Source organism: Rhinatrema bivittatum, chromosome 8 (assembly GCF_901001135.1).
Source record: "Rhinatrema bivittatum chromosome 8, aRhiBiv1.1, whole genome shotgun sequence".
NCBI lineage: Eukaryota > Metazoa > Chordata > Amphibia > Gymnophiona > Rhinatrematidae > Rhinatrema > Rhinatrema bivittatum.
In genome coordinates, this window is record NC_042622.1 from 167,412,379 (window position 1) to 167,439,624 (window position 27,246).

General features: G+C 44.6%; 1 protein-coding gene across 2 annotated transcripts in view; it reads right to left on the reverse strand.

The window, feature by feature from the left end:
- Window positions 1-14,392: 14,392 nt before the first annotated feature.
- SSH2 (slingshot protein phosphatase 2) overlaps window positions 14,393-27,246 on the reverse strand; it is a 283,085-nt gene continuing 270,231 nt past the window's right edge. For both annotated transcript variants that reach the window (XM_029611202.1, XM_029611203.1), the window contains 2 exons: window positions 22,888-23,689; window positions 14,393-20,946 (listed from right to left, as the gene is read on the reverse strand). In XM_029611202.1, the coding sequence (XP_029467062.1) occupies window positions 18,955-20,946; window positions 22,888-23,689 (2,794 nt within the window). In that variant the 3' untranslated portion in view covers window positions 14,393-18,954. The remainder of the gene's footprint in view (window positions 20,947-22,887; window positions 23,690-27,246) is intronic.

Sequence of the window (27,246 nt, forward strand, 5' to 3'; positions counted from 1 at the left end):
GCCGCGCCCTCCGTACCCGCCCCCAGGTCGCGGCCCGGCGCGCAGGAGGCCCGCTGGTGCGCGGGGATTTACGCCTCCCAGAGGGAGGCGTAAATCCCCCGACAAAGGTAAGGGGGGGTTTAGACAGGGCCGGGCGGGTGGGTTAGGTAGGGGAAGGGAGGGGAAGGTGAGGGGAGGGCAAAGGAAAGTTCCCTCCGAGGCCGCTCCGATTTCCGAGCGGCCTTGGAGGGAACGGGGGTAGGCTGCGCGGCTTGGCGCGCGCCGGCTATACAAAATCCAAAGCCTTGCGCGCGCCGATCCAGGTTTTTAGCAGATACGCGCGGCTCCGCGCTTATCTACTAAAATCCAGCGTACTTTTGTTTGCGCCTGGAGCGCAAACAAAAGTAGGCTATTCGCGCGCCTTTTAAAATCCGCCCCATAATGTATAGCTCAAAGTTCCAGGAAATTGATTTGAAATGTTGCTTCAAGTTTTGTCCAAGTACCCTGGATTTGGAGATTTTTTTATGTGAGCTCCCCAACCCAAGGTAGATGCATCTGTAGTTAAAGTTATCTGTGGGACTGGTTGTTGGAAGGGTAGGCCCTTGCGCAAATTGTCCATGTTCGCCCACCAAAGTAGAGATGAACATAGCTGGTGGGTTATTTGAATTGGAGAGGACAGTGGTTGAATGGTTTGGATCCATTGTGATCTTAAAGTCCATTGGGTTACCCTCATGGCTAACCTTGCCTTAGGAGTAACATGCACTGTGGAGGCCATGTGGCCTAGTAAGGTTAGAAACTGATGAGCTGTTGCTTGTTTCTTTGAATGAATTGAGTGTGCCAGAAGGGAAAGTGTCTCCGCTCGATCCTTGGGTAGAAAAGCCTTTGAGAGGATAGTGTTCAATTCTGCTCCTATGAATTGAAGCAGGTGAGATGGAATGAGATGGGACTTTTGATAATTGATGAGAAAGCCCATGGAGTGAAGTAGAGTAATTGTTCGACGAGAGAAGCCAGAGCTCCTTGTTGAGATTGACTTCTGATGAGCCAGTCGTCTAAATATGGAAAGACATGGACACTCTCTTTGTGCAAGTGTGCTGCTATTACTGCCAGACATTTGGTGAATACTCTGGGAGCGGAGGCGAGTCCGAAAGGAAGCACTCTGTACTGGAAGTGCTGATGACCCACCATGAAGCTTAGGTACTTGCGATGAGGGGGGAATATTCTCTCTACTTTGCGGTTTTGAGGAGACACAAAAGGTCTATGCGAGAGTAACCCCAACGTTGGAAGATTGAATTCGCCACTGTGATATTGAGGGACCACTCGTGTGGCTGAAAGGTGCGACTCAGCTTGTCTGCCAACACATAGTCACTCCTGGCAAGTAGGTGGCCTTGAGGTACATCGAGTGAGAAAGGGCCTCTGCCCATATCTGTGCAGCTTCCTGACACAGGAGGTAGGAGCCCGTTCCCCCTTGCTTGTTGATGTACCACATGGCCACCTGATTGTCGGTCTGAATTAGGATGACTTGGTTGGAAAGGCGATCCTGAAACACCCTGAGAGCATATCTGATTGCTCGTAGTTCCAGGAAATGTATTTAGTGTTTGGCTTCCTCTAGAGACCAGGTCTCTTGAGTTTGCAGATTGGCAACATGTGCTCCCCAGCAGAGGTTGGAGGCATCGGTTGTAAGAGTTATTTGAGGATCTGGAGCCTGAAAAAGGAAGGCCTTGGAGAAGATTAGACTGATTTTTCCAAGCAGCCAGAGATAGGCAAAGTGGGTTGGTGATGTGGACAATGGCTGACAGTGGTTGAGATGATTGGATCCACTGTGATTTTAGAGTCTACTGCATGACTCTCATGGCAAGACTTGCCATTAGAGTGACATGTACCGAGGACGCCATGTGTCCTAGCAAGATTATGAAGTGACGTGCAATTGAGCGTTGTCGAGACTGCAGTTGATGGGCGAGAGAAGTGAGAGTGAGAGCTCGTTCTCGAGGAAGAAATGCTTTTGCTTTGAAGGTGTCCAAGTCTACCCCTATGAACGACAGGGTTTGAGATGGGACTAAGCTGGACTTTGGGTAATTGATGAGGAACCCTAGGGTTATTATTATTATTGTTATTATTGTAAAGCTTGTTGCTAAGTTATGTTACTTTGTGAACCGAGGTGATGTTTTGCAAACGTGCCTCGGTATATAAGAAACCCTTAAATAAATAAATAAATAAATAAATAGGGAGATCAGGGTATGCAAGGTGAGACGTAGGGACGACAGAGCAGCTTGCTGTGTGGGAGCCCTGATCAGCCAATAGTTGAGGTAGGGGTAGACGTGGACACCTTGAGTCCTGAGGAATGCTCCTACTACTATGAGGAACTTGGTGAAAACTTGTGGTGCAGAAGCCAGGCCGAATGGTAGCACTCTGTATTGATAGTGCTTTTGGCCTACCAGGAATCGCAGAAATTTGCGATGAGACAAAGTTTTTGCGATGTGTGTGTAAGCGTCCTGGAGGTCTAGAGAGCAGAGCCAGTCTTCCCTTTGCAGAAGGGGAAGGAGGGAACCTAAGGTTACCATCTTGAACTTTTCTCTCTGTAGGTACTTGTTTAAGGCACAAAGGTCCAGTATTGGGCGAACGCCACCTAACATTTTTGGGATTAGAAAGTACTGAGAATAGAATCTGAGGCCCTGTTGGGAGCAGGGCACTGGTTCGATTGCTCTGGATCGTAGGAGGAGGGAGACTTCCTGATCCAGGAGTGGTGAGTGGTCGGATGTACCCACGTCAGCCGAGGTGGGGAGTCCGGCAGGATGGAGAGAAAGTTGAGGTGATAACCTTGAGTGACTATGGTAAGCACCCACTGGTCTGAGGTGATTGTGTGCCAGATGTTGCTGAAGTGGCACAATCGACCTCCGACTGGAACATGCGATAGTGGAGGCTGAGTGCTGCTCTCTAGGAAAGAGTCAAAAACCAGATGCTGGACTTGGCTGAGGGCCTGTCTGTGGTTTTTGTCTACAAGTTTGTCTGGACTGGCCCTTTCTGGTAAGGCTTAGTTGAACAACCTCTGGATGGTGGTTGATATGACTTCCTTTGGCGGTAGAAAGACTTTTTGGAATCCTTTCTGAATGTTTGCTTAGCAGGATATTCAGAAGGCAACAAGGAGAGTTGGCGAAAAGTCTCATGGTGATCTTTGAGCTGTGCCACTGCTTGCTGTATTTGTTCTCCAAAAAGATTGTCACCAGTGCAAGGTGTTGGATAGTCTGTCCTGGACCTCAGGTTGTAGGTCCAAAGACTTTAGCCAGGCCCACCTCCTCACAGAAATAGCTGCTGCTGATACCCTGGAAGCGGTGTCAAAAATGTCATATGCTGATCTTATTTCATGTTTGCCCGCTTCTAATCCTTTTTGAGCCAGGGCATATAATTGCTCTTGGAATTGCTGAGGTAGGGACCCAGCAAAGTCCTGCATTTGCTTAAAGAGGACCCTGTTGTACTGGGTCATATAGAGTTGGTAAGAGGCAATGCGGGATATAAGCATTGAACTGTGAAAGACACACCGACCTATGGCATCCAGGAATTTTTGCTCTTTCCCTGGAGGAAAAGAGGAATGAGGCTTGGAGTGTCGGGCCTTCTTTTGGGCTGACTCAACCACCACTGAATGGTGATCCAATTGAGTTTTCTGGAAATCTGGAGTTGACTGGACTAGGTATGTGGTGTCTGCTTTTCGGTTGACTGGTGCCACTGAACCAGGGTGATCCCAATTCCTCTTTAGAAGATCCAAGAGGACATCATGGACAGGGATAGAGGTGATTTCTTTAGGAGCATCCAGAAATTGCAGAAGTTCCATCATCTGGTGTCTAGCATCCTGTTCTGTCTGAAGTTGGAATGGAACCAATTCAGACATTTCCTTCAAAAAATTAATGAAGGATAAGTCCTCTGGAGGAGAACGCTTCCTACTTTCGGTAGGAGAGGGTGGTGATGGTAAGTCATTGGTATCCTGGGATAAGTCATCGGTCCATGGATCATAGGATTCATCACCAGCATCCCTAGGATCTTCAGAGGGACGGAATGTTAGTATTCCTGAAGGTCCTGGTTTAGGCACCAAGGGAGTCACCGGAGGCATCGATGGAGGCACCGAAGGCATCGATGGACAGATCGGAGGCACCGATGGCAGCAAAGACAACATCGGAGACATCGATGGCTGAGGCATCGGTAGGAATCCCATTGGAGGAAGGAATAACGGTGTTTCTCCTTCTTCTGTCGATAAGAGAGGAAATGGAGAGGAGGGCACCGGGCCCATCGGTGCCCCCGGATCCATCGGAGGAAAAGTGGCAAGCAGCGCTTCCATCCTCATCAGTAGCGGTGCCAGCACTACAGGAATTGAATCGGTAGCCGGTTCAGGAATTGGCATTGGAGGAATCTTGAAGCCTTGCATTGCTCTGCCGATGGCCTCTTGAATCATCTGATCCAATTCCTCACGGAAACCTGGAGTGTGAAGCCCCAGTTCCAGAGGAGGAGGCGGAGGTGTAGCCGGAGGGACCACCGTTGAAGGTGGAATTGCGGCTTCCATCACCTGTCCCGGTGAGGGTTGCCTCGGTGACCCAGACACAGAGGACGGTGCCTTTTCTGGATGGGCTTTCTTCGGCGGTGGCTCAGACGATGGCGACGTCGAGGGCTTGCCTGCATCGATGGTCTGAGGCTTACGGTGTCGATGTTTTTCTTGACGATCTCCTCAGTCCCTCTCCTGACCACCGCAGAAGTGAAAAATCAATAGGCGGACCCCTGTCGGGTATTAAATTATGAAGTAGTTCCGTGAGGAAAATTCCTGTCAGAAATCTCTTTAGAGCTCCTTAACCCGTGTGACTACTGCTGCGCGGAAAAAAGAAGACTGAAGGGGGACCCTGCTGGTTGCAGGGTTAGTGCCATCCTGGGCATGCCCAGTAGGTGCCAGTCAAAGTTCTAGAAACTTTGACAAAAGTGTTCCGTGATTGGGCTCCATCCTGTGATGTCACCCATATGTGAGGACTACCATCCTGCTTGTTCTGTGAGAATCAGGATATCCACAATGAGCACGCATGAGAAAGATCTGCATCCAATGGAGGCAGTGCATGCAGATCTTTTTCATGCATATTCATTGTGGATATCCTGAAAACCTGGCCTGTTTGCGGCCCTCAAGGACTGGAGTTCGCCATCCCTGATTTACACTCTTGCCTCCTCCCCCATCCCCTCATTCACTCTCCTTCCAATCTCCTCACTCTTGCCCCCACAATCCTTTCACCTACCCACCCTCCCATCCTGGCACCATATAATGGCAGTGCAGCACTTCAAGCTATATTCTCCCCCTCTGCTGCCCAAGACTATCATGCTTTGAATCGTATGGGACACTGTAGATTGTGATTCAAAGCACAACACTCGGGCTGGAAACAGGTGGAGGAGGCTCGAGGTGCTGCACCCCAGTTCTGGGATCACACTGGAGAGTGGGGGCATGGATGCAGAAGACAAACTCAAGGCCACTGCTATCGCTGCTGCACCTACTGCTAATGATCATGCTCTAGCCCCGGTATCCTGTGGTGATTCTGTAGGGAGGGCTAGAGTTTGCAGCTCTTCCCACAGACACAAAATTATGGGATACTAAGGGCCCTGGATATAATCTCTCAGTAAATTCAGTACCAACCTCACCACTGATTCCATTTCAGTCTTCTCCAGTGATCATCTCAGCATCTGTACCCCCACACTTTGCTTTTAGCTGTTTAACATTACATGATTTGAACATCGTACCATCTTCTTCATAGTAAAAATAATTTTGTAATTACTTGTATTATCTGACAAGAGATATCCCATGATCATGTCCCTCTTTTTCTGTCTGTGTATGCCATTCTCCCAGTTGCCTCTCCTCTGCATCCATCCAAAACACACGTTTTTTGCTTTGTATCGCCATCAAAATCTGTCCCTTCCTTTCTGAATGTGCTACTAAAACCCTCATCCAATCGATCATCAACTCCTACTTAAAACTACTGTAATCTTCTCCCCATAGGTCTCTACGGAACCATTTATCAATTATATGATTTATCTACCTCCAGTGTTACGACTTTATAATCTCTCTCTTCAAGTCACTATACAGGCTCTTCATCTGTTTCCACATACAGTTCAAGCTTCTCCTACTTAACTACAAGTGCATTCACTCTGCAGCATCTCATTATCTGTCTTCTCTTTCTATACACCCAAGACCTCCACTCACTGGTGAGCCATTCTTATCTTCACTCTTCCACGCCATCACAAATTCTTAACTCTGTGCTATATGCCTGGTATGACCTTCCCAAGCTGATGCATACCTCCACTCTGGCCTTATTAAAGTCCTGCCTAAAATACCACCTTTTTAAGGCTGCTTTTAAGACTAACTCTAGCGTTCCTTGCTTATAGCTTTGACTTTAACCATAGTTTTCTCTAAAAAAAAATTTGACTGAAGCCTATTTGTCTGTCTTGCCTAGAACGTAAGCTCTAGGGAGGAAGGAGTCACTTATGTGTATTTGTACAGTGCTGTATATGTTTAGTACTGTACTATAGAAACTAAGTAGTTGTAAAGAAGACATATCTTGGAAAAGGGTGTGCTCTCCAGTAGCAGGGGTGAGGCAGAGGTACCAGAAATTAAAACTAGAGGATTTGCTGTAGTGTAATGTATAAGTTCCTTCAGCTCGTGTTTAACACACTTCCAAAAAATCTTCAGGAAATAAATGGAACATTTTACTTTTAATATTATTTTGAATAGTAATGTTAGTGTGGGTAGCAGGAATCCTTTTGGTACTACAGACAGACCATGAAGCACATAGTGTATACATGGGAAAAAGTGCTCCTAACAGCATGCTGGGACTGGATTAGTACTGGCTAACAGGGAGATTCATGCCTCCTAACACCATGGTAGGGCTGGATCAGTCTAGGCTAACAAGGAGATTCATGCCTCCCAACAGCATGCTGGGACTGGATTAGTAGTGGCTAACAGGGAGATTCATGTCTCCTAACACCACTGTGAGGCTGGATCAGTACTGGCTAAAGGAAAATTGGTTCTTACTTGCTAATTTTCGTTCTTGTAATACCACAGATCAGTCCAGACTCCTAGGTTTTGCCTCTCTGCAGATGGAGACAGAGAAAGTTTCACTGACACTGTACATAATCCAGTGTGCTACTTGCAGTCCCTCAGTATTGACCTGTACCCAAGTCAAGATGGCAGCAACACCCAAATTTCTAAGCAAACTCCCTCCCCTCCAATGAGCCAGAAGAGGGTGACTTTGCTCAAAAAGACAATGGAAAACTTGTTCCCCAAATTTAATATAAGCGATCAGCATTGAAAACCTTCAACTATGCACTATATTCAAAGCAACAGTACAAGTGGTGAACTCTCCCCCCCAGTAAATGGGTGGGTCTCTAGACTGATTTGTGGTACTAACAAGACGCGTTAGCAAGGGTTCGCTTCCTCCAGGTTGCTGTGGATGGGATTCGCTCTCCACAAACCTAGCTACACTGCCTCCTCGGACTTCACTAGAGGTACCCGCTCCTCAGGGGCCTCGCTCTCTCTTTTTCTTTTCAGGTCGCAGTCCGGAACCAGTACTTGGTCCTTGAGGGCCCACATCCCAGACCAGCTCCTGAATACCACTTCTGCTAAGAAGTCAACGCTGCTTACAACATTAGTGAGTGTCCATCAATCTCTCAGAGCCTTCCCTGGGACCAGGTTCTCGCTCCTCGAGGGCCTACTGCATTCCAACTCCTGGGCTGCCTTAAGAGACTATGGTGTGAGTGTTATCAACAAGGACTTGTTCCAGAACTCTGCCTATCCTGTCTACTCACTTTTAGTTTCTCTACAGCTCAGCCATCTTGGGATCGCTGTTCCAATACCTGAGGGACTACAGCCCAGCTGGGCGCTTCTAGCTCACTACTGCCACCTTTGGTGGTTTAATATACTGCTTATTAAGAAGTCTTTGTTGTTTATAACATCAATGAGTTTCAATCTTTCTCTCACAGCTTTCCCTGGAACCAGGTACTTGCTCCTCGAGGGCCTAATGCATACCAACTCCTGGGCTGCCTCAAGAGACTATTGTGTGAGTGTTATCATCAGGAACGTGTTCCTGAACTCTGCATGTCTTGCTTACTCACTTTCTAAGTTTCTCTACAGCTCAGCCACCTTGGGATCGCTGTTCTAGTACCTGAGGGACTACACCCCAGCCAGGCGCTTCCAGCTCACTACTGCCACCTCTGGTGGTTTAATATATTATCTAATAAAAGAACTAGTGTGTGTGTGCCTCCAACACTATGCCTGACCAGTGGTTCCTCTCAGGAACTCCCCCGAGGGCGTGGTCACCTGCCACTGGTCCAAGGATCCACCCACAACTATTCTAAATAATAACATATTGCTATCACCAGCAACTCTGTTAATAACAGATTGCTATCTCTCAGCTTTAACAACAGAGCTCTAATAACAGATTGCTAATTCCCAGCTTTAACAACAGAGCTTTAATAACAGCAATTTCAACAATCTTTATCCATGAGAAACACTCTCTCCACCAGCTTGACAAACTGAGCTACCTGATACTTTAAAGACTGAAAGAGGACTAAATGGCTTGTTGCTAGGTTCACCACCCATCCTAGAGACTTCAAGTGCATCGGTACCTTTTATACTGATTGTCAACAGAGGTCCTCTGATTTCACACGAATGAGCCAGTTGTCCAAACACGGATGCACCAACACACACACCTTCCTTTTGCAATGTGGCCGCCCCCACCATCATCACCTTGGTGAAGGTACGTGGAGCCAATGTCAGCCGAAGGGAAGGGCTCAAAACCGAAAATGTTCCCTTAGGACTATGAACCTCAAAAATCTCTGGTGCTCCAGCCTGATGGCTATGTGCAGATACACCTCTGTCAAGGTGACAGATGCCAAGAACTCTCCCTTGCGTACTGCCGTTATGATGAACCTCAGAGTTTCTATGCAGAAATGAGGAACCTTGAGAGCCGCATTTACCATCTTTAAATCCAATATATATTGAATTGGATACAGGGAGGAAAGAAACAGGATGCTTAACTTAAAATTGACCTCCAGCCACATTAAGCATGTTCAGGGTCTGAGCCATCAAACTCAGCAAGACATCTCTGTGAAAAAGAAAAAAATCTGAGCAGAGTCCAAAGCGCCTCTTAATCATATGCAATTTCTCCCTCTTCTAGAGGTGAGAAAGCCAATTCCCCATCGGAATCCTCCAGTGTCTCATGATCCACATCCCCTTGAACATTACTAGGGACAGTCTCCCTGCCACCTTGACTGACAAAAGGGAGGCCCGAGCACACGATTCCAACATAGTAGGTTGCTTCACCTTCGTTGGGCATCCCCGCAGAAAGGTCTGCAGTCCCCTGGAAATATTCTACCCAGGAGGAATATGGATCTATACCAGAGCCCATAGGCCCAACCTTGCTCTCTCCAACCTCTCTCTCTGTTAGGGAAGCTTTTGCCCTCAGGAACAAGGGAGGAGGAGAACTGACTATTGCCTCACCTCCCACGCCACTCTTCTCCAGGGACACCACAGTCTGAGGGGATGTCCCAACATGAGCAAAAGTTGTAGTCAAATTGCTTTGAGCATCTAAATAGCGCTGACACAAACGGACAGAGAGCAAGGACTGAATTGCTATCAAGACAGCAAGTCTCACAGCAAGGCACTTGGACCTGTTCATCCCTGGCACCTAGCTCTTCTGAACTTCGGCCAACCGGGCGTACATGCACACCCCTCCAGGATGCACGCAAATACGCACTCAAGACTAGGTTGTGGTTGAATGCGCACAAGTTCATGTACAAATACACGCTCGTATAGGCCGTGGTCATACGCGCACAAGAACACGCGCAAATACATTCTCGTTTAGGTTGCAGTCTTAGGCACACAAGTACCCATGCAAATACGCGCTCCAATCTAGGTCACAGTTTTACACACACAAGTACCCACGCAAATACGCCCTCCAGTCTAGGTCGCCGCATTATGCGCACAAGTACCTATGCAAATACACACTCAAGTACCTGTGCAAATACATGCTCGAGTCTAGGTCGCAGATGTACGTACTCAAATTTAGGCTGCAGACTTACACATACAGGTTTCTGCGCATGCAACTGCTACACAGTGAGAATGAATGCACATGCCTATGCACACAGGAAAAGAACCAATGCTGCGGCCTGCCACATGGTTAAGCAAAGCCTGCCTGTACCTTTAGCATGTTTAGGCCTGGATCTGTTCGACATCTGGCACTGAAAATCATTGAAGGCCTGAAGAGCTTCTCAACAGCTCAGAGGCCTCTTGACTGGCTCAGAATCCATGGAGACTGAGGCCAACAGCCAGCATCTCCCGTTACTTGTTCCACGAAACAAGCTTTACACATAAGCAAATTAAAACCAGCAGACCTCTACCAGAACCAGAGACTCCTCCTCAGAGCAAGTGCCTCTCTGCACTTCCGCGGGACAGGGAACTGCCAACAATAATTGAGGAGGGGATTCCCCTGCCTCTTCCACTGATGCTGCTAGGGAATAAAAAATGGCCACTGTTACCACACTGATGGGGAAAGCCTTGGCACTAGACCCCTTCAACTCACAAGGCTTGTTCTACCGGTGCAGCCAGGCTTGATGCAGACCCCCCGAACGCCATGCTGCTTTTGCCACATGCTGTTCCTCCCCAAACCCATGGCTTTACCAGCACCTCAATGGCAAGCAGGGAAACAGTCCCTCAGTGCCATTGAGCCAACATCTGGTCTCCTTCACAGGCAGAGAAGCTGCTGAAAAACCCCATTGCCGAGCTCCCCAAGCTGCTAAGGTAGCTCCCCACTTTGGAACCCCAATGTGGCACAGATTCCTCTAACTAGTTCCTTTTTTTTTTTTTTTAACTCTTTGAGAACAAAAAGATACAGGAGCGCAAGCCACATGGCAGATCAGAAAAGAGCCAGAGTACTGGATATATCAGTTTCCTTTTGCCAAACTTTAGTGACCCAGCCCAGGACAAACCATATAAAACGGATACCTCCCTGCTCCACCACTGTCTCGTGGGGGGATGAGGGATCTGGACCTCCAGGTGTGCACCACAGACCTCCAGATCAAGCTATAAGAAAGGTCACCAACCCCCTGCTTGTCCACCTCAAACCAGATGGGATGGCCCCACCAGGACTTCACAAAATCCTCTGGGAGGATCCAGAAATGTTCATCTTTTAATCTTTTTTTTCTGTCTCCAGACTGCAGGTTTTACACTATCTACCATCTGCTGGAGACAGAGAAATACTGAGGGACTGTAGGTGGCACACTGGGTTATTTACAGTGTCAGTGAAACTATCTCCATCTGTTGACAGGGAAGCAAAACCCAGGACTCTGGACTGATCTGGGCGTACAGGGAACAGGGAGATTCATGCCTCCTAACACCATGATGGAGCTGGATTAGTTCTGGCTCAAAGGGACAGGCATGCACCCTTGCATGATGCTGGGCTGTTGTCTCAAGACAGTATAGTGCCATCAGCTGAGGCACCACCATCACTTCCTGTAGCATTCAGGGCTCCCTGGGAGCTACCTGTTACATTGATGACCAGACTGGTCCCTGTTGAGTTTCTAAAGAGGAAAAGTAGGAATTAATGAATGGTAGTGATTGGTTCTCTTGCGATACAAATCAAAGGATACTATCCCTTTTGAGCAACAGTAAAGAAATGTAAGTCAGTCAACTCTCCATGCACCCCACCATGTGGATACAACACAGCCCTTTTATGTGAGACACAAGGTTCAGGGCACAGAATTTTACCCTCTTGCCTCTTCTTTTACATGCAGGGATTAGGCTAAACGTAGCATCATTTCGGCAGCTCACTGAAGAACCAGTTAGTTGATTGCCATTCTGTGCATTAATTAAAGGGGGTCCCTGCTGAATATAATGTAAACATACACTGAAATCACTATTTTATAATTACAAGGATGCAGGTGCCCCTAACAAAGTAAATGACATTTGATAAAGACAAAAATGACTCCTTCTCTTGGCTCAGTTGAGATTCATTCACTTTGGTAGATGTGCATGTAAATTTCCATGTGCTCCCCAATCCCCAGTCTCCCCTTCTCCATGTCTTTTACTTGACCTTTCAACCCTTTTCTTACCACTGCCCTCCATACCTGCCCCAAGCATAATGCACTAAAATGATGGCCTCCACCATCAACTCTGGTAGGTCATTTCAGGCCTTATCTTCAGCTTTGATTTTTACAACACCAATAATTAATCCCATACCCATGCCCCCTTCCATGTCTTATTACTAAGGGGCGGATTTTAAAAGGTGCGCGAATAGCCTACTTTTGTTTGCGCTCCAGGCGCAAACAAAAGTACGCTGGATTTTAGTAGATACGCGCGTATCTGCTAAAAACCTGGATCGGCGTGCGCAAGGCTATGGATTTTGTATAGCCGGCGCGCGCCGAGCCGCGCAGCCTACCCCCGTTCCCTCCAAGGCCGCTCCGAAATCGGAGCGGCCTCGGAGGGAACTTTCCTTTGCCCTCCCCTCACCTTCCCCTCCCTTCTCCTACCTAACCCACCCGCCCGGCCCTGTCTAAACCCCCCCCTTACCTTTGTCGGGGGATTTACGCCTCCCTCTGGGAGGCGTAAATCCCCGCGCGCCAGCGGGCCTCTTGCGCGACCTGGGGGCGGGTACGGAGGGCGCGGCCACGCCCCCGGACCGCCCCGGGCCGTAGCCACGCCCCCGTACCCGCCCCCAAAACGCTGCCGACATGCCCCCGAAACGCTGCGACGACCGGGCCCGCCCCCTGACACGCCCCCCTCGGAGAACCCCGGGACTTATGCGAGTCCCGGGGCTCTGCGCGCGCCGGTAGGCCTATGTAAAATAGGCTTCCCGGCGCGCAGGGCCCTGCTCGCCTAAATCCGCCCGGTTTTGGGCAGATTTAGGCGAGCAGGGCTCTGAAAATCCGCCCCTAAGTGTTGTAATTCCCCACAGCCACAAAGGTTTGCAAGGATGTTGTTAAACAAAATCCTGCCTCCCCATGCTCACTGAAGTTTGGCTTTTATCCATGGCCCTCCATGCAGGTCACCCGAGCCTTCTTGAGGCCCAATGCAATCATATCACTGTTTAGGGTTGCAGATTGCAAACCACAGCAGACACAAGACGCATAGCAGGGTGGGACTCTTCCTATCAAGCTCTTTTATGTTAACTTAAAAAAAAAAAAAAAAAAATCAAAAACAGGGTCTGGCTTGTTTTTATATGACCATTTTCTAAATAAGAGGTTTGGATTCAACTATTTATGCTTTATTGTTTCTAAATGTTTGGCAGATTAACAGTTGATCATAAACACTGGGGCATCCATTCCTATTCTGTGTTAAATAGCAGCACACACTGCAAAACTTCTGTGTGACACCCGTCATCATGCATGAGATTATTACTCATAACCAAAAAGCCTTGATGTTTTGATACAACTGCAACATCGCTCTCTGCTTCAACAGAGGAGAGCTATGACTTTTTCTTTTTACACAGCCTAAGGTATGATATACAGATATTAGGGAAAAACCACAGGGCTGCTTCTATGGCCAAGTCTATAAGCAAAGCACATCAAGTAGCACTAACTGATACATGTGGGTAACCTGCATGGAACGGCAAACGCTACCATGGGAAGCTTGCTGGGCAGACTGGATGGACTATTGGTCCTTTTCTGCTATCATTACTGTTTCTATGCAGTTAGAAAAAAAAGGTTCAGCCTGCTTCAGGGGGATATTCAGCTACATTCCAATTTTAAAGCCTATTTTTTTAAAAGCTGCAATTTCTTTTCATTTACAAATCCCATAAATCTCAGATGGATAAGATATTGGCAAGGCAAGAAATGCCACAAATGGGCTTGTAGTACGTAACTTTCAAACATTCTTGGCTCTTGAGCCCTTGTTTTGGTGATGTGCACCTTAAAGGCAGAGTTTTGGATAAACTCTATTAGATGAGCATCTTTTATAAGGCTCTTGTCTATTTTTTTTCCTTTTGACCCAACCCTTCAGAATCAGGGCTAGCATCTGGCACCATGAACTTCATTCACAACTACCAGAGGTTTACCCCCCCCTCCCAGATTTCCTCCCACTGTTCTTAGTCTGCTTGTTACAGCAATAGTCCTGAGACAGGCGCTGTGAATCAGCCAACAAGCATCGCTCTTAACAAAGAGCACGACTCCTTCCACCACAGGAACTGTGAGTGCTGCCTCTGCAGCAACCCCAGCCCCAGCTAACCAGAGGAGTGGAAGACTTGAGCCAGGAATCAAAACCAGATTCATCTGCAAGGATGTGCATAACACTGCCACTGGGCCGGCTGCTGTTGTATATTTCTCCACAGCTGGAAGGGAGACGGCCTTGTGCCATGGTGAAGGAGATTATTTTTGCCACAGCAGCTGGAAAGAAAAAATAAATCAAGTCCAACACAGAGAATTTGTTCCAATTTAATATTCACAATGTAAACAATAAGTTTCCTCAACCACAGTATTTCGTTGTTGTAAAGGACCAAGAAAACAGTTTTGTACAAAAATGCCCTGTTAAAAAGACTTTTTCCATTTTTTTTTGTCTTTATTCAACAAAAAAAGAAAGAAGATACTGCCAGTTTGCTTTGTCTATGGGATACTACTACTTCCCATCTCTTCTGAGCAGACTTGGGTCTGTATTGGCATTAATTCAAAAGGAGCAACTGGGAAATGGAACTCACATGGGAGGGAGTGATGGAACAAGTCTTCAGTAGGTTGTGAATTCATTGGCTTGTCTTTATTATACAGTTAAGAATAGTGGAAAAATGGGAGAAACTCAAGTAGTCCCCACTTTCATGGAATCTTACACCTGCACTTTTCACACAGGTGGGCAAACAAATCATCCCGAGGCCCAAGATCAAGGCAAGTTCCTCTGCTTTGGCTGCAGCATAAAACCATGATCCTTCAGGACTCAGGCTAACGTTCAAGCAACGAGAGATTGGGGAAAGCCCCAGTGAGGAATGAAGAACTGATTTTGCCCATGGGATAGAACTGATTGTCCTCATGCTCAGCTCCTGGGAAAGCTGCAGTACATTCTCCAAGATTAAAGTTGTGCACTGGATAGAGGGGGGATTAATGAATGGTCCTTTTGCATGTCTTCTATTGGAAAGTATTATGCCTTACACATGTTTAAAGGTTTCTCAGGTGGGTGGTACCCTAGAAGACTTAAGCAACAGAATTGTCCAGCCTGAGAAAACTAAGAGGCTATGGAGGAAGAAAATGTATTTCTTCTACTCTTTTCGTTAAAGTGAGATGATAAAGCTAAGAACACAATGCAAGTCAAACTCAGAGCATCATCATCTCCTGTTTAGCTCCAGCACCATCACTGTCAGAGGCAGAGCTCCAAAAGGTCCTGATTGGTGGATTAACCTCCCACAAGTTAATGAGGTAGAGCCAAAAGAGGGTGGTATGTGCCAGTTGCTTCTGCTCAACTTTTACTCACAGCCCAGAGTTAATCCTTTAGTTGAAGCTGTGTCCTGTAACCCAAAACCTATCAAATGAGCACCACACTAGGAGAAATGTATTCCCTTCCTATCTATCCCCTCCCCTAAAGGACCACAATTTAATCTCAAATTTGAACATTTGTTAGAGCAAAGGAACTTTGGCCCATGGTATCTTCAAGGACAGACCTGACGAGGACCTCTGATTTTCTGCTGTTATCCTTCCATGAAACCATATGAATGTGTTTGGCCAAAATTCTGAACTTCTCTAGCCATGGCAGTTAAAAACAAAATATTACTGATGTAAGCCTAAAATTTAGCTCAGTCTAATAGTTGACTTTGACCTCGTCTTAATCCTCTAGATCCGACCCTCCACCCCCATCATGCATCACAATTCAAGACAGTGTGCAAACATATAAATGTTCTTACCAACGAGTACAAGGAAAACAAATCCTTCTACTGTACTGCCTCTGTAATACCACAAAGCCAATAATCCTACTCTGCCAGCAAGAGAAGGAACTTTAACTCCAGTTTTGTGTGAATTAGTTTTGCATATGGCTACTAGCAAAGGAAAAGGTTCAAAGGCCAACCCAGGGGAAAAAATTTTAAAAAGCTGCCACAAGCAAATTCTCACTGATTAAATATGAGAAATTTGCAACTGCCAAGTGCTTTACCCATGTCATTGTTGAGCAACTGTTCTAGCGATCAGCTACAGCTTTGGACAGGAGATGGCAAAGGAGAAAAGAGAGCTCTGCTTCACATTCTGGGGTTGATATTACCCTGTAGAGTCCTTCCTTTCCAGGAGGGGACAGCTGAAGACATGCACTCCATGCTTGGTGACAAAACACCACTACCCAGTTTAATGATTTTTTTTCTTCCAGTTTTTAGCAAGTCCAGCAATTTCTCTTTAAAAAAAAAAAAAAATCCCTCCGTCTTTAAGAGACAAAAATGATCTATTTAAGTATGTACAATGTTTGAGAAACCAGCTTCCAAAAAAGGAAAATACTTCCAAGGTCAAAGGGATGAGCTATAAAAGAAAGCTTTGCATTTAAAAGAGGAAAATACAGACTGAATGTAACAGTAAAAACATCGGCGCTTTAAAAACAGAATAGGCAGCATTGAGGAAGAACATTTGATGGGAAGGGTTAGGAGTAAGAGGGCTGAAGGAAGAAAGAAAAGGCAAACCCCATGGTATGACCATGAACTTGGAAGGCCCACAGCAGAATTCAAGTAACGAAAGGGTTAAACCCTTTACAATAGTACATTTTAAAAGAACACGTACACCAACTTTCAACTGCTGTTTTCTTTCTATTAAAAGGTACCATTCCCTGCCCCCAGCTCCTTCCCAACCCCACCACACACTTTTCTCCTACTGTCATTTTGTGGTTCTGTTGTGAATGTCACTGGGTAGCCATCTATGCATTTTCTATCTTACATAATCAATGTCAAGTAGTTCCTACAATATGAAGAATTTACGTTCTTTTGTGCAGGGATTGGAGACCAAGCCTGGATTCTGTTGCAGCTCTCCATAAAGTACTGGAACAGTGTCACTCCTTAAAACCAGAATATGTGTACCTGCCTACCATCTTTTAAAAGTTGATGAGCATTTTCTAAGGCACCCCCAAGTAAGAGGAGAAATAAAGATTAACATAGGAAACCAGCACTGGAGACTATTCACGTTTGCTTGGTCTGCAGTGCCTGCTCAGCTATTGCCGGGCAGAGGTGAGAGTCTGGGAAGGAAGAGAGTTGGAGGAGTCTTAGAAGACCCCTATACTTAATGACAATGTTTCCATCCCACATGTCCTTCTGATGCTCCCGCTAGACATCAGAAAACCTTCAGCTCAACTGACACTGTCCAGTAAGAGTCCATGTTTGCGCTGAGCAACGGTCTTCTCAGGATGGAGCAGACTAGCTAACCTCCATCACTACTTTTATTTCAAAGGCTATGCAATTGCTTCCACAGCAAAAAACGGATTCAAATATCCTTATAGTAGGGAAAGTCACTTGTTAATAAGGCTCTTAGTTGGCACTGCATCAGCTTGATGACTTATGCTGTATGCATTTTTGTTTGTGGTTCAACATGCCACTCCATGAGCTGACACCATACAACAAAGTAGCAAGAGCCAACTTCAGAAAACACATCCTGTGCTTTCTATGACATTTTCTCTGGGCACTAAAGAAACATTTAACTAGTATGCTGAATAGGTATATTATCTGGATCAACTCACTGATCATATTGCCAAAGTGACTGATGACTGTGTGTCACAGATGTAGAATATGTTTATATACAAAAGGCAGGGTTTCGCTGATGAAGCAGAAACTATGTATCAAAGCTGTACGTTAGACCATTTAATCTTAACTATAGGCTGCACGCTACAAAAATGTGAAATAAAAGGTAAATTCCATTTCAAGGCATTCCACAAAATTTCACTTTTTAAGAATAATAGATTCATGGCTCCGCCATACCCGAGTGATCACAACTTGCAATGAAACATTTTATTTCACATTATGTAAATTTGCAATATATAAATGCATCTATTTCTTAATAGCCATATTTTAAAAATACATCCGCTTCATACATCTCTCTTATACTCCCCTGTAATGTCATATCAAGGTGTTCTGCCTATGCTGTTACCGCATGTGCAAGACCCAGTCTCTCGGATGTCATGGAATAAAAACAGATGCACTCCCTATAACAACCGCAGCTTAGCTAAAGGAAAAGTTGAATTTGCTTGTGGCACTGAGGTACAGATGTGAACTTTCTGGAGAGCTACAATAAATTGAGCTGGTTCTGAATTTACAGCCACGTGATGCCGTGCCATTCTCTCCCTCTTGCAGATACCCCTTGTCACTAACAAGTGGTCTTAGTCATAAGGGACACTCTTGGCTCTGTTCTCTCTCTTTATAGTTGACACTTAAAAGAATATTAATGAATACATTTTTAACTTTTCTTCATTTACTTCTAGTACTCTCTCTATTGCCACCACTGTAAAGTTGCCCTGTGATTGCCTTGCGCCATCACAGGGCAGCAACAAAAATGCACCGCAAGGTCTGTGTATGGAAGCTGGGGGTGGGGAGGAGAGGATGGGTTTCTTTTGAGGATTTTATGCCTTTAAATTTTCCTGGATGTAAAAATAAAACAAGGCCACATCACAAATCAACTCCTGGGAAAATGAGGCTTACAAGGAGGCTTGTAGGGCCAAAGATGTCTCCTTAAACGAGACAGGAGCCCACGAACCCCTAAGGTCATCAAACAGCAATTTTCTTATGATAAAGGTGTTCTTTTAAAACAAGTTTTTGAGGTTGTCTGAGTTAAAATAAAATCTTTTTTCTTTTGTACAAATGGTCTTGCAGTCCCACACACACAGAAAAAACCCCAAACCCTACATGCGTCAGGAACAGTAAAATATAACAAAATATATAAAATTAACTAATAAAGTGCATGTTCCTTAGATATTACACCTGCCCCTTATAAAGAACACAACATAAAAAAACAACACGAAAGTGAATGTAGGGCTCAGAGTTACATGGTGTTGTAGAGTGGATTGGTTGTCCTCTTCTTCTCTGACTTTTTAAGTTTTCTCAGGGGGTGAGTTCTACCATGTAGCTGCTGGGGAATCACAGCTACTAGAGGAGATGAACATAGAGGATCTAGTAGCTGTGAAAGACACTCCTCTGAGCTAGTCAATGTAGATTCTGTATTAGGAAATAAACTCTGTTGAGTTGAACCACATTCTTTGGCATATTGAACCGGAAGCCTTTCCACTGGTTTGCTCTGTACCACACACTCTGCCGTCTTTAGCTGTTCTACAAAATACTTGGTGGGTTCAGATTCTTGCGCTATGGAAACAATGGAAAGCTTTTCCTGGAGGTCCAATGTTATATCTTGCACCCCTGGCATGCTGTGAAGCAAGTCAGGAAACATCTGGTTTGTTTCAAAACTGTCCGATTCTCGTTCTGACAAATCGTCCTTAGAGAGGTCCAGAGAACCAAGCTTAGCTATAGAGGCAGATCTCTTCATCCGGGATGGAGTGGTGAGTCCTGCTTGCCTTATCCGTGCTTCAATTTCCTTTGCACGCTGTTTGACCATGCCCTGATTTCTAATTAAGTCTTTAATGCTGTCACTGCTACAACTGTGAGGAAGGCCACAAGGCGGTGAAGAAACATCTAGTACTTCATGGAGCTCCCTTACAGTTTCAGTCAGTTTGCTGATTAAACTTAGGTCTTCACTACTCAGCAGATTCAAGGCACTGTCGCTTCCCCTATGAAACGTCTCACCAATGTCTGCATTGCAAGCAAAGCTGCCTATTTCAACTGGATCGTCTATGCTGGTGCACTGTTCTGTAACACCTTCTAGGTAAAATGTATTTTGACAGTCCAGGTTTGTTAAAGGCAGATTTGGGGCAGGTTTGGAAGGACTAGTTTCTAAGTTAACCAGGGGTCTGCAAAGTTCATCATCAGGATTGCCAATGGTGAAAGTTACATGTGGCCCTAATTCTAAAGGATTAGACAAAATTACATTTCCTGAATATAGAAAGGACTCTTCTGTGCACTCAAAGGTATCTGTACTTTCATCTGCTGGAGACACTGCTGCTTTAACAACTCTTTCCACCTTCTCTAGCAGTTCATCTTCTATATTCTTTGTGATTACTGGAGAGCGATGGTCATTCTCTTTGTGATCCACATGGGTATATTCAATAATTTCTATTCTCTTTGGAAGCTGACCTGGTAGAACCGGTCTCCCAGAGGCTTCAAGAGAAACTAAAGTTCTGAGCTCTTTCAAATGCCCTTCCTGCTGTTTGATGCTCACTTCTGGTAGCGGGTACTCTTGCATGGCTTGCACAGGGTGAGGCCCCAGCACCATAGAATGTGCATCTGCAGTAAGTTCACAAGTGTAAGTTAATGTGTTCTCGTGCCCTATGATGGGACTTTGGACTTTCTTATCTTTCTCATTTTCCTTGGGTTCAGGTTCAAGTGATGGTTCTTCGTGTGCTCTCTTTGGAGCTTGTTCTACAACTAATCCATCATTCTTAGAGTTCTTACGAGCTGATAAGGGACCCATGTGGGATGTATGCTGATGTTCATGTTCTTGCCGTAGGCGCTCCTCAAATTCCATGGTTGCACGCCGGACGGAACCAGGGCACCATTTTGGCTCTAGGTTTGGACTTTGAACCAAGAGTTCTTGCTGCTGTTCTGTTTGATCAGAGGTTTCCCCAGGACACATTAGAATTTGAATTCCCTCCTGTTCCATGGAGTCGCTGAACTTTTCATGTGGCATGACTTCACTTCCCTCACTAATTTCCTGTTTTCCATTGTTGTTTTTTAATGCCCAAGGCTCCTCAAAGGGCAGTTCATGAATTGTAGTCCTCTTTGGTGTCTGGGTTTGGATGGACAGATTGTCTGTTTGTTGGCACTGCCCTACTCCCTGGTTGATAGATTCAATTTCAGTGATGATTTCCTTGACAGAAATAGCATTTTCTGAATGAGACATGGGGAAATGGCCTTGGGTAATCTCCTGTAACACAAGAGAAAAAAAAATAATTTCCACTTATAACAGTACCTGTCATATTTCATTTTCTAAAGAATGCCCATTTGTCCACAAAGTGCAGCAAGTATAGTGCTATAACTCAGTTTTTGCCTGTGTTCCTGTGTATTTATTGCTAAACTCTGCTTGCTTTGACTGAGACATTGAGGTGATCATCAAAAACATTAAAGAAGTAAATTACCTTTTGTGCCTGCTCTGTCCAGGGTGAGTCCAAACACCAACAGTGCGACTCAAGTGCATCATAACCAATTACAAACGCACACAACCCATGATCTGGGAACCACCAGAAACAGGAACAATTTTAAACAGTTACTGGGATTCCAAGTGATCATTTATATGTTCCATTGCGGGTTCCTTGATAGAGTGGTAAAGTCTTTGCTCATCCTAACTCCAGTGAACACTGATTATTTCTGGAACCATTTACCAGGCAGTTAGGATACTTTGAAAACAGGTTTCTATGAAGCTATTATTACTGCACTGTGAAATTGCACTGATTAGACTTGTGAATTATTCAAGGTTGCTGACATGACAAAATATGCTGAAATGCTAGAATGTAGGCCAGAAGTAAGAAAGTATGTCAAAATTCAGCCTTAATTTTCATTCCTGCCTCAATTTACAAAAGAATCACATTACTTAGAATCCCAGCTCCATTAAGATATATGAGATAAAATTATAATACCACTCTATTAAGAAGATGTTTTGTTAATGTCAACCAATTAGGAAAATGTTATGCAAACTAGTGCATTGGTGTGTAAATTGGAGGTGGTCATCTATTTAATCTATTGTGTAAACAATGCTCTGACAGACTGCTTCAGAACTGCTTGGAACTCTCCTGAAATATTCCATAATGTATCTAAATAAAGATCTTTCTTTAAGCTGCCAAGTGTTTATTTTGGGAATCCACAACAAGGAAATTTTCAGTTTTCCAGTGGTATAAAGTAGTATGTGAGCTACATGTGCTCAAAGCTAGGCTTTCATGTCCTGATGAAGATACCTACAATAATTTTTCCTTCTTGTCCTCTTAAAAGGTTTTGGGCTGATACACAGCCCACAGAGAATCAGTTTTTCCAGAACTAAGGAAGGCCTGTGGAGAGCAGCAGATGCTGTTATAGTGGGTGAGTCTGTCCTGAACCCTCCTCCAGCCAGATGATGTTTCCTTTGGGAAGTTCTTCAGGGTTGGATGAAGTCCCGCATTGCTATAAATTTGGGTAGGGCTTGGTGTAGTAATGGGTTGGCAGTTTTTCTCATCTTATTGGGGAAGGAGACTTTGGTCCGGGCTTTACTGCTGTGTTATGAATTTAAGATAATTTTGAATTGCTGTTACTTGTGTATATTTTTGATATTGTATTTTATTTTAATTTTTTGAGGGAGGGCATTTTTTTTTAACTTCTTCCAGCCCCTCTGTGAGGGGGGGGGGTTTGGTATAAGTTAGGGAAGGATATTATTTGTGGGTTATACTATTTTAATTCTGATAAATCTATTGTATTTAATATTTAACTACATATAGTATTTTACTGTGTTGTAAGCCACTTCAAATCCTATTCTGAAAAAAGACAGGGTACAAAATAGAAATAGGTTAAGAGACTGAGATCATCAAGGATTTTCATGGATTACATTAACCTCTATTATTCTGATAGGGCCTGAGTGGAGTCAAAGGCCAGAAAATGAAAAAAAATTAATCTTAGCCCTAAAACTTAGAAAACAAATCTCAATATTTTCTAAATTAGATATTTCTGAATGATATCTACATCTGTGACTTGAGTTCACTGTAGTCCACTTTTAACTACTTTAATAAAACAACAAACATGAATTCACTTTAGCTCTTTATCACACAGACATTTTTTTCTTGTGCATCTCATCTGAAGGCCTTCCATTAGCAATAATGCTCAAAGTAGCAAATTCTCTTGGTACCTGTGACTGCTCCTCTCCTGGTGTAGTCTCCTGGGATGCATGACCTGTGTTGCCTTCAGAGATGTCTCTTTGAACCTCCCTGGCTGTCTCAGAAGGCAGCACTTCATGCGCTGACCCTTTGGCAATGCTGTTCCTTCCACATTCCTGCTCCTCTGGCCGGGAGTGGGAGCAGGTGCGAGACCGGCTCTCCTGAGAGAGCTCCACAAACTTCTCTAGGGCGCTGAAGAAGTCAATCCGATCTGTGCTCAGATTGGCTGGTTCAGGTTCGGGGATGGATGTGTTCTGATCAGGTGATCCAGGAAATTCCTTCAGACAAGATGCCAACTCCTCTAAAGGTAGCAAGTGGCAGTTCATGTCTGTTTTCAGTGCATCTTGCTCCAAATCTTCTACTGTCAAGTCAAGCATCTCTGTTGGCAGCTGGAAAGGTGCTTCAGATGGCATTGAAGCCTCTGTCTCAGTGCAGCAGTTGTCTAGAAATGACTGAGATTCATTTAAGCAGCATCCTGTCAAGCAGCCATTCATGGTATTCAGGTTCAAGATGTCTTCAAGTTGTCCAGTGTGAAAGCCCCGGGCTGTAAACTCTATGTGTGCCTTGTCCGCTGTAGTAAAGGAGTCCCCCTGATCTAGGTGTTGCACATGAGGCCCCAGGGGAAAGGTATGGTGGGTGGTGTCCAGCAGCTGCTCAGCAGAGGATGTGATGTCCTTTTTGCTCAGCTCAATTCCTGTTTTGCAGGCTGGCTCATGGTGGTCTGAAAGGTCACTGTCTGAGTGTGAGCGCCAGAGCTTGTTGTGACGCTGTTTGCTGGAAAGTTAAAAGAAAACCAAAAATAAAGTTATCTTTGTATCACCTTTTTTCCCCACTGTGGTTCTTCTTGACCAAATACCTCATGGAATTTATTTTATTGCTGACATTTCTATTCACCTTTCCTCCATCGTCCCACAGCAGCTCACATAATACTGAACAGAAATGCCCAATGCATTCATTTGAAAAGGCAGATAAGTTAATCAATACAAAGAAAAACAACTACTTTTAGAAAATCTTAAAGATTAACACTTTTAAAACTCCTCTTTGGCCTGCTGGGAATGCAGTTGAAAAAAAGCACAGAAAAAAAAAGTGTCACAAGCAGGTGGGAGTTTCAGGATATCCATCATGACTGCTCATGAAATGAACAGCATTCCAATACTCAGTTTTAAAAGATGTATCCTGAAAACTAGACACACTGGTGACAATTGAGAACTGGAGTCAGCCATTATACTTGGGCATTTCTCCTAATGCATTACAACCATTACAGCTAATCTAGAACTCTGCTGCCCATATACTGACTAACACTCGAATGAGGGAATATATCATCCTGGTACTTTTATTGTTGCACTGGCTACCTATACCATTCTGAATACAGTATAATGACTATATAAACCTGCGTGACAGTTGTGCTCTGCAAACAAACTTGTTTGATTTTCCGACACCAAAGATGGCTAGAAAGGAACCAAGCATTCTCAGTAGCTGGCCCAAAGCTGTGGAACTCGCTACCAGACACACTACGTACGATTACTGATGTGAAGGCATTCAAGAGGGACCTTAAGACTTACTTTTTAAACAGGTCTTCAGGAGCTTACAGGTAAACAGAGAATAATCTTTAACGTCATAATGTCTAATGGCTATCTAAACTCCCCCTCCGAATACTAACTAGCAACATACTTGTGAGTCAAGCTGTATTTGTCAGGAGATGATTGAAAAGATTTTATTATTTATAGGAAGTAATCTTGTATGTCACAGATTACAGTACTAGTTGATTTGTTTTAATCATTATGTGTGTATTTTGTGAACTGCTTTGTGCGCCATTGTAGACTGCAGTATATAAACATTTTAAAATAAATAACATCTCTGCCTATTGAAGAGAGGGTGCAAAGGTGCCAAATCTCACAGCATAATCCATGGCCAGGCACTAGGTTTGCAGGGAGAGGCTTCTTCTTAGCAGAGGTGATTGGTGCAGTAATACTGGACATGGAAGGAAGAGAGACCATATGCACCAGAGCTCTCTAATAATAGATGGATGAGAACAGAGTGGTGAGCAAGGCTATGCTTGGGGATAGGAAGTAGGATAGGGAAAACCTGGGTTGGTATTTAGCCAAACAAAAAAAAAATGGTTATTTTAAAAAGATGGCTCAGGAAAATAGAATAGAGATCATATGATAGTAGCCCTCATATCTTTTCTAAATAAAGGTGGTCAGAATCCTCAGTTACGAAGTGTGCTCTTGTGACACACGCCACCTGTTATCTAAGCCCTGGATTTTTCCATGCACTTCTAGGAAGGATTCTGGGGAACAATGTTTATGAGAACTTGGAAAATGACACATGACTGGACTGTTTGCCACATATTATACATAGAATATATTTTTAATCATCTATCTGTATCCCAGAAGAGGGACTGGAAAGGAGATGTGCTCCTGCTATACTTTATGGTGTGTAGTTTTGCTCTTTCGCCACATGAGGGAACATACATACCACAAAGTACAGCAGGAGCACATTCCTTTTCCAGTCCCTCTCCTGGGATACAGAAATATGATTACAAATATTTTAGAATGAGGAAGAACCATTGCTTATAAAATGAATCTATTATAAATCATGTAAGAGAATTAACCAATCATATCTCCATCATAGAGCACAAGGAGAATCAAATAAATCACAAGAAAATCAGACATAAGCAGATGACAGCAAAGAAAAATACTACAAATCTCTAGCATGTTTTTGCTGGCCAAACATTGAAAACATGTATTTTCCTGCTTCCTTATCCACATGATTCGGGGCATTTGTAGCACTGCTAAATGCATTGTGTATCTTTGGGGCAGCACAGGATTTCACTTCCTTTGTGGTTCTCTGAGATTAGGAATGAAATGGCAGTGGTCACAGAAACACTGCTGTGACCAGAACACACACATTCTGTAACCAGGGTTTCCGCTAATTATGAAGCTCAGAATGTCAAAAAATTCCAAATACTCAAAGGTGCAATTCTCATTTTATTAGAAAACTCACAATAAGCAGAGTGAAAATGGACATTACCATCTTTATATGCCATTTTATTCTCTATTTCTTATGATATGAAATAAAAGTAAGCCTTCCACCGGGCACTGAAAAGTGAGGTTCCCCTGGGGCCTGTGTGCACTCATTAATCCAAATCCTCTTCTCATGTGAACCTAAATGTCCTCCATGTGGGTTTTTTTTTTACCTTCCTCTCTTTCAGGAAATGATTCTGTGTTATAGAAGTCCCTCCCCTATTCTCATGTTTAAGTCCTCTGGCAGGATAGTAGAGGACACAGGTCAGGAGCACAGCACAAACACTCAGAGCTCTCCACCCTGCCAGTCTGCAACATTACCTAATCAAACATTAGCTGCTTGTGTAGCAGGGAGAGACAAATAGTTGTTCTGAACTTCCAAACTGTACATGATCCTGCCTCCTGATGGTATTTCATGGCAGAGGCACACCATGGGTCTCTAGCGCCCAGGGGCCAATGCATGTATTTGTTTCACCCCCTCCTAGCATTGCTTAAAGTCACAGATTCTTGTGAACCTTCTAAGGGGCAAAAGCTTGCGTGCACCCATGGTGATGGGGCTATGGACTCTTACTTGTGTGGCAAGCACCAGGAACCTCCTGCGCCCTTCAGTGGGCACCACTGTGGTTATTCTGCTGCTCTGCCTCCTGCCCCCATTCAGGCTGGGCTGAAGGTGTTCAGGGAGGAATGGAGGAAAATATTGGCCCATGGGATTTTTTTTTTTCTTACCGGCTTATGGGGTATCGAATCACACTAAAAGTAAAGAAAAATTATATGTATCTACAGATCCATGATAGAAAACATGATTGAAATTTACCAAATGTGCTTTAATTATGTGAAAGCATCATTAGAGAGATGAAAAAAGCTCAGGTACCTAGTTGCCCGAATGTTCATGTGTGGTGCTGCCAGGCTGTGCTGAGCATTAGGTGCTACCGCAGCCCAGCACAGGGCTCTGGAGAGCAAAATGCATGGCCTGAAGCAGCCCGTGAAGCTGGAGAGCACCAGCAGCAGCAGAAGAGAACAAATGAAAGGAAGGAAATTAAAAGAAATATGAAAAGACCTTATCCTTGAATAGATGAGCAAAATAAGTTAAAAAAACAAAATAGCAAAAGCCCTCAAAATAGCAAAAGCCCTCAAAATTTGTAAACTGTAAAGCACATTTTTTCTTTGGGTCCTAAAAGTTTTCAAAGCTCAGAGGTGTGGGGTGAAATTCAGACTTAAATAAATGCACACCATCAGCTTCCCTTCCCTCACATCCCATTGATATAGTCGCTTTCCTTTCCTCTCTCCCCATCCTGCTAGTATAAT